Source organism: Carcharodon carcharias (genome assembly GCF_017639515.1).
Source record: "Carcharodon carcharias isolate sCarCar2 chromosome 40 unlocalized genomic scaffold, sCarCar2.pri SUPER_40_unloc_7, whole genome shotgun sequence".
Lineage (NCBI taxonomy): Eukaryota > Metazoa > Chordata > Chondrichthyes > Lamniformes > Lamnidae > Carcharodon > Carcharodon carcharias.
In genome coordinates, this window is record NW_024470861.1 from 114,163 (window position 1) to 122,500 (window position 8,338).

Here is an 8,338-nt window from a genome sequence, read left to right on the forward strand (position 1 = left end):
TGTTTCTCTCCCTGTGAGTCTCTGTTTCCCTCTCTGGGAGTCTCTGTTTCTCTCTCTGTGAGTCTCTGTTTCTCTCTCTGTGAATCTCTGTTTCTCTCTCTGTGAGTAACTGTTTCTCTCTCTGTGAGTCTCTTTTTCTCTCTCTGTCAGTCTCTGTTTCCCTCTCTGTGAGTAACTGTTTCTCTCTCTGTGAGTCTCTGTTTCCCTCTCTGGGAGTCTCTGTTTCTCTCTCTGTGAGTCTCTGTTTCTCTGTCTGTGAGTCTCTTTTTCTCTCTCTGTGAGTCTCTGTTTCCCTCTCTGTGAGTAACTGTTTTTCTCTCTGGGAGTCTCTGTTTCCCTCTCTGGGAGTCTCTGTTTCTCTTTCTCTGGGAGTCTCTGTTTCTCTCTCTCTGGGAGTCTCTGTTTCTCTCTCTCCGTGAGTCTCTCCTTCTCTCTCTCTGTGAGTCTCTGTTTCTCTCTCTTTGGGAGTCTCTTTTTCTCTCTCTGTGAGTAACTGTTTCTCTCTCTCTGAGTCTCTGTTTCTCTCTCTTTGGGAGTCTCTGTTTCTCTCTCTGTCAGTCTATGTTTCTCTCTCTGTCAGTCTCTCTTTCTCTCTCTGTGAGCCTTTGTTTCTCTCTCTGTGAGTAACTGTTTCTCTCTCTGTGAGTCTCTGTTTCCCTCTCTGGGAGTCTCTGTTTCTCTCTCTGTGAGTCTCTGTTTCTCTCTCTGTGAATCTCTGTTTCTCTCTCTGTGAGTAACTGTTTCTCTCTCTGTGAGTCTCTTTTTCTCTCTCTGTCAGTCTCTGTTTCCCTCTCTGTGAGTAACTGTTTCTCTCTCTGTGAGTCTCTGTTTCCCTCTCTGGGAGTCTCTGTTTCTCTGTCTGTGAGTCTCTGTTTCTCTCTCTGTGAGTCTCTGTTTCCCTCTCTGTGAGTAACTGTTTTTCTCTCTGGGAGTCTCTGTTTCCCTCTCTGGGAGTCTCTGTTTCTCTTTCTCTGGGAGTCTCTGTTTCTCTCTCTCTGGGAGTCTCTGTTTCTCTCTCTCCGTGAGTCTCTCTTTCTCTCTCTCTGTGAGTCTCTGTTTCTCTCTCTTTGGGAGTCTCTTTTTCTCTCTCTGTGAGTAACTGTTTCTCTCTCTCTGAGTCTCTGTTTCTCTCTCTTTGGGAGTCTCTGTTTCTCTCTCTGTGAGTCTCTGTTTCTCTCTCTGTGTGACTCTGTTTCTCTCTCTCTGAGTCTCTGTTTCTCTCAGTCCCTGTTTCTCTCTCTGGGAGTCTCTGTTTATCTCTCTGAGTTTCCGTTTCTCTCTCTGTGATTCGCTGTCTCTATCTCTCACAGTTCCTGTTCCTCTCTCTGTGAGTCTCTGTCTCTCTCTCTCTCTGTGATTCTCTGTTTCTCTCTCTGTGGGTCTCTGTCTCTCTCTCTGTGAGTCTCTGTCTTTCTCTCTCTGTGAGTCGCTGTCTCTATCTCTGTGAGACTCTTTTTCTCTCTCTGTGAGTAACTGTTTCTCTCTCTGTGAGTCTCTGTTTCCCTCTCTGTGAGTCTCTGTTTCTCTCTCAGTGAGTCTCTGTTTCTCTCTCTGTCAGTCTCTGTTTCCCTCTCTGTGAGTAACTGTTTCTCTCTCTGTGAGTCTCTGTTTCCCTCTCTGGGAGTCTCTTTTCTCTCTCTCTGGTAGTCTCTGTTTCTCTCTCTCTGGGAGTCTCTGTTTCTCTCTCTCCGTGAGTCTCTGTGTCTCTCTCTCTGTGAGTCTCTGTTTCTCTCTCTCTGGGAGTCTCTGTTACTCTCTCTCCGTGAGTCTCTCTTTCTCTCTCTCTGTGAGTATCTGTTTCTCTCTCTTTGGGAGTCTCTGTTTCTCTCTCTGTGTGTCTCTGTTTTTCTCTCTCAGAGTCTCTGTTTCTCTCTCTTTGGGAGTCTCTGTTTCTCTCTCTGTGAGTCTCTGTTTCTCTCTCTGTGTGTCTCTGTTTCTCTCTCTCTGAGTCTCTGTTTCTCTCAGTCCCTGTTTCTCTCTCTGGGAGTCTCTGTTTCTCTCTCTGAGTTTCCGTTTCTCTCTCTGTGATTCGCTGTCTCTATCTCTCACAGTTCCTGTTCCTCTCTCTTTGAGTATCTGTCTCTCTCTCTCTGTGATTCTCTGCTTCTCTCTCTGTGGGTCTCTGTCTCTCTCTCTGGGAGTCTCTGTCTCTCTCTCTGTGAGTCGCTGTCTCTATCTCTGTGAGACTATGTTTCTCTCTCTGTGAGTAACTGTTTCTCTCTCTGTGAGTCTCTGTTTCTCTCTCTGTGAGTCTCTGTTTCTCTCTCTCTCTGTGAGTCTCTGTTTCTCTCTCTGTCAGTCTCTGTTTCTCTCTCTGTCAGTCTCTGTTTCTCTCTCTGTGAGCCTTTGTTTCTCTCTCTGTGAGTAACTGTTTCTCTCTCTGTGAATCTCTGTTTCCCTCTCTGGGAGTCTCTGTTTCTCTCTCTGTGAGTCTCTGTTTCTCTCTCTGTGAATCTCTGTTTCTCTCTCTGTGAGTAACTGTTTCTCTCTCTGTGAGTCTCTTTTTCTCTCTCTGTCAGTCTCTGTTTCCCTCTCTGTGAGTAACTGTTTCTCTCTCTGTGAGTCTCTGTTTCCGTCTCTGGGAGTCTCTGTTTCTCTCTCTGTGAGTCTCTGTTTCTCTGTCTGTGAGTCTCTGTTTCTCTCTCTGTGAGTCTCTGTTTCCCTCTCTGTGAGTAACTGTTTTTCTCTCTGGGAGTCTCTGTTTCCCTCTCTGGGAGTCTCTGTTTCTCTTTCTCTGGGAGTCTCTGTTTCTCTCTCTCTGGGAGTCTCTGTTTCTCTCTCTCCGTGAGTCTCTCTTTCTCTCTCTCTGTGAGTCTCTGTTTCTCTCTCTTTGGGAGTCTCTTTTTCTCTCTCTGTGAGTAACTGTTTCTCTCTCTCTGAGTCTCTGTTTCTCTCTCTTTGGGAGTCTCTGTTTCTCTCTCTGTGAGTCTCTGTTTTTCTCTCTCTGTGTGACTCTGTTTCTCTCTCTCTGAGTCTCTGTTTCTCTCAGTCCCTGTTTCTCTCTCTGGGAGTCTCTGTTTATCTCTCTGAGTTTCCGTTTCTCTCTCTGTGATTCGCTGTCTCTATCTCTCACAGTTCCTGTTCCTCTCTCTGTGAGTCTCTGTCTCTCTCTCTCTCTGTGATTCTCTGTTTCTCTCTCTGTGGGTCTCTGTCTCTCTCTCTGTGAGTCTCTGTCTTTCTCTCTCTGTGAGTCGCTGTCTCTATCTCTCATAGTTCCTGTTTCTCCCTCTGTGAGTCTCTGTTTCTCTCTCTGTGAGTCTCTGTCTCTCTCAGTCCCTTTTTCTCTCTCTGTGAGTCTCTGTCTCTCTCTCTGTGAGTCCCTGTCTCTCTCAGTCCCTTTTTCTCTCTCTGTGAGTCTCTGTTTCTCTCTCTGGGAGTTTCTGTTTCTCTCTCTGTGGGTCTCTATCTCTCTCTCTCTCAGTCTATGTTCCTCTCTCTGTGAGTCTCTATCTCTCTCTGTGTTCCTCTATCTCTCTCTGAGTCTCTCTCTCTCTCTGTGAGTCTGTGTCTCTCTCTGTTTCTCTTTCTTTCTCTCTGAGTCTGTCGCTCTCTCTCTCAGTCCCTGATTCTCTCTTGATCTCTGCTGCTCTCTCTGACTCTCTATTTCCCTCTCTCTCAGAGTCTCTGTCTCTCTCTCTCTGAGTCTTTGTTTCTCTCTCTGTGACTCTCTGTTTCTCTCTCTCTGTCTCTCTGTTTCTCTCCCTGAGTCTCTGTCTCTCTCTTTGAGTTTCTGTCTGTCTCTCTCTCAGTCCCTGATTCTCTCTTGAATTCTGCTGCTCTCTGTGTCTCTGTCTCTCTCTCCATCTCTGTTCCTTTCTCTGTGAGTCTCTGTCTCTCTGTGTGTCCCTGTTTCTTTCTCTCAGTCTCTGTTTCTCTCTCTCTGAAAGTCTGCCTCTCTCTCTCTGTTTCTCTTTCTCTCTCTCTCTGAGTCTCTGTTTCTCTCTCTCTGTGAGTCTCTTTTTCTGTCTCTCTGAGTATCTCTTTCTCTCTCTCTGAATCTCTGTTTCTCTCTCTGGGTCTCTGTTTCTCTCTCTGTGATTCTCTGTTTTTCTCTTTCTGTGAGTCTCTGTTCCTCTCTCTGTGAGTCTCTGTTTCTCTCTCTCAGTTTTTGTTTCTCGCTCTTTCTGCCTCTCTCTCTCATTCTGCTTCTTACACACCCTTGCTCTCTCTCTCCCTCTCTCTGTCTCTCTCCCTCTTCCCCTCATTCTGCCCTTTTCGTGCTCACCATCATCCATGAATTTCACGATGCAGATGTGTCCACATTTGGTTTCACAGCAGGTCTGCCAAGCATCACAGTCTCCATCTCCGCTGCACTGGTCACCAAGTTTCAGGTCACACATGGGGGTGAGACGGTGAGAAGAGGGACAGGTATCATCGTCTGGAACCCAGAAATCGGGGGTCAGTCAGGAACACAGAAACTGGCCAATCCCCCGGCCGAGAGAGAGAGAGAGAGGCAGGAACTCTCTGGGGACCCCCAGAAACGAGGGACTAGTTCACAGGGTGTGGAAATCATGGAGCATCTCGGGAAGCACTTCACATTGTCTCACACTCACAGAATCTCACACCTTCACACACACTCTCACACTCACACACACACACTCACACTCTCACACTGTCTCACACTCACACACACACTCTCACACTGTCTCACACTCACAGGCTTTCTCACCCTCACGCACACTCTCACACTCACACACACACTCTCACACTGTCTCAAACTCACAGACTCTCTCACACACTCACACACACACTCTCACACTCATCCACACACTCTCACACTGTCTCAGACTCACAGACACACACACACACACAAACACTCACAGACACACACACTCACACACACACTCTCACACTGTCTCACACTCACAGACTCTCTCTCACTCTCACATACTCTCACAATCACGCACACACTCTCACTCTGACTCACACACACAGACTCTCTCCCACACTCACACACACACTCTCACACTCACACACACATTCTCACACTGTCTCACACTCACAGACTCTCTCCCACACTCACACACACACTCACACACACACTCTCACACTGTCTCACACTCACAGACTCTCTCTCACACTCACACACTCATAGACACACACACTCACAAAAAACTCTCACACTCACACACACACACTCACACACACTCTCACACACACACACACTCTCACACTCACCCATGCACACACACTCACACCCACACACACACACACTCACACCCACACTCTCATACTCTCACACCCACACTCTCACACTCTCACACACACTCTCACACTCACACACACACACTCTCACATTCACAGAGTCTCTCTCTCACACTCACACACTGTCTCTCTCACAGACTCTTACACTCACACACACACTGTCTCACACTCACAGACTCTCTCAACCTCACACACACCCACACCCAGACTCTCACACCTATACACACACCCACACACACAAATAATCTCACACCCACACACACCCGCACACACACACTCTCACACTCACAGACTCTCTCTCACACACTCACACTTTCTCACACACACACACACTCACACTTACACCTTCACACACACTCTCACAATCACTCACACTCACACACTCTCACATACACACTCTCTCACCCTCACAGACTCTCACACCCACATACACTCTCACACCTGCACGCACACTCTCATACACACACATTCACACTCACACACTCTCACACCCGCACACACCCTCACACACACCCTCGCACTCACACTTCTGCACTCTCACACTCACACCCACACACACACTCTAACACACACTCTCACACCCACACACACCCTCACACACACCCTCACAATGACACACTCACACCCGCATTCTCACACTCACACCCACACACACTCGCACACTCACACCAGCACACACACACTCTCACACAAACACTCTCACACTCACCCATGCACACACACTCACACCCACACACACACACACTCACACCCACACTCTCATACTCTCACACCCACACTCTCACACTCACACACACACTCTCACACACAAACACTCTCACACCTACACTCTCACACACACACTCTCAAACCCACACTTTCACACTCTCACACCCACACTCTCACACTCTCACACTCACATTAGCACACACATACTCTCACACAAACACTCTCACACTCACCCACACACACACACTCACACCCACACACACACACTCACACACACACTCTCATACTCTCACACCCACACTCTCACACACACACTCTAGAACCCACACTCTCACACTCTCACACACACACTCTCACACTCACACACACACTCTCAGACCCACACTCTCACACTCTCACACACACACTCTCTCACACACACACTCTCACACCTACACATTCACTCTCTCACACACACACTCTCAAACCCACACTCTCACACTCTCACCCCCACACTCTCACACTCAAACCCACACACTCTCACGCTCAAACCCACACACTCACACACACACTCTCACACACACACGATCTCACACTCTTACACCCACTTTCTCACACTCTTACACACAGGCACACTCATACACTCTCACAACCACTGTCTCACATACCCACACTCTCACACCCACACCCTCACAGTCACACTCTCACATCCACAGTCTCACACAACCTCACACCCACAGCCCCATACTCACATACCCACACTCACAGTCTCACACACTGTCACACACAAATTCTCACACTCTCACACACCCTCACAGTCACACACACACTTACAGTCACACAATCTCACACACTGACACACATTCCCACACTCACAGCTTCACACACTGTCACACACAAATTTTCACACACTCTCACACCCACGGTCTCACACACACTCACATGCACAGTCTCACACTCACATTCCCACACTCACAGTCTAACACACAAATTTTCACACACTCTCACACCCACAGTCTCAAACTCACACACACCCTCACAATCACACAGTCTCACACCCACAGTCTCAGATACACACACCCACACTCACAATCACACAGTCTCACACACTCAAACACCCACACAATTTCATGCACTATCACATCCACACACTCTCAGACCCACACTCACACTCACACAGTCTCACACACTCTCACACTCACAGTCAGGGTCACACAGCCTCACACCCGCACTCACACCCGCACGCTCACACCCTCATGCTCACACCCGCACGCTCACACCCGCATGCTCACACTTGCATAGTCACAACCACACACAAAGCCTCACACTCACAGCTTCACACACACAGCCTCAAACTCACAACGCTGACACTCACACTCACACACGCTCACACTCACAATGCTGACTCTCACACTCACACATGCTCACACTCGCAATGCTGACAATCACACTCACACACTCTCACACTCACAATGCTGACACTCACACTCACACACTCTCACAGTCACAATGCTGACACTCACACTCACACTCACATACACTCACAATGCTGACACTCACACTCACACTCTCTCACAGTCACAACTTTGACACACACTCACAAACAAACACACTGACACACGCTGACACTCACACTCACACACTGTCACAATCACAACACTGACACTCATACTCACACACCCTCACACTCACACACGCTGACACTCACACTCACGCACACTCACACTCACACACACTGACACTCACACTCACGCACACTCACACTCACAACACTGACACTCACACATGCTCACACTCACGCTGCTGACACTCACACTCACACACGCTCACACTCACAATGCTGGCACTCACACACGCTCACATTCACAACACTCACACACACACACACTCACACACGCTCTTACACACTCATTCTCACAATGAGACTCAGAATGACACTCAAACTGACTCATACAATCACACACAAACTCCCAATGAAGCACATACACCCTCACACTCACACACTCTCACGCAAACACACACAATCTCTAACACACTCTGACAGACACACTCAAGCACACTCAGACTCTCAAACACACACACACACACACACCCATGGGCAAACGCACACAAACTCTCGGTCTCTCTCTCTCTCTCCGCCCATCCGGTGATGAATGGACTCTGACCCTTTGGGGCACTCACCGGACATGAGGAAGCGAGGGACACATCTCTTTCCACAGCCAGTCTCACAGCAGGATGACCAGGACAAGCAGTCGGCATCTGTCTCACACACATTCCCAAGTTTCATATCACAGAAACTGTCCAATCGGCTGGAAGCTGGACACTGGGGGGCTGGAAGATGCAAAGAGAGAGTGAGATCCAGAATCAGGATAAAGACCCACACACCGTCCCCATCAAACACTCCCAGGACAGGTACAGCACGGGGTTAGATACAGAGTAATGCTCC

At 48.5% G+C, this 8,338-nt stretch overlaps 1 protein-coding gene across 1 annotated transcript in view; it reads right to left on the bottom strand.

Annotated features, from left to right (window-relative positions):
- LOC121275044 (cysteine-rich, acidic integral membrane protein-like) overlaps positions 1-8,338 on the bottom strand; it is a gene marked incomplete at its 3' end in the record, with an annotated part of 144,281 nt that overhangs the window by 93,039 nt on the left and 42,904 nt on the right. Inside the window, exon 15 of the mRNA XM_041182435.1 lies at positions 4,226-4,378. Within this exon, the coding sequence (XP_041038369.1) occupies positions 4,226-4,378 (153 nt within the window). The remainder of the gene's footprint in view (positions 1-4,225; positions 4,379-8,338) is intronic.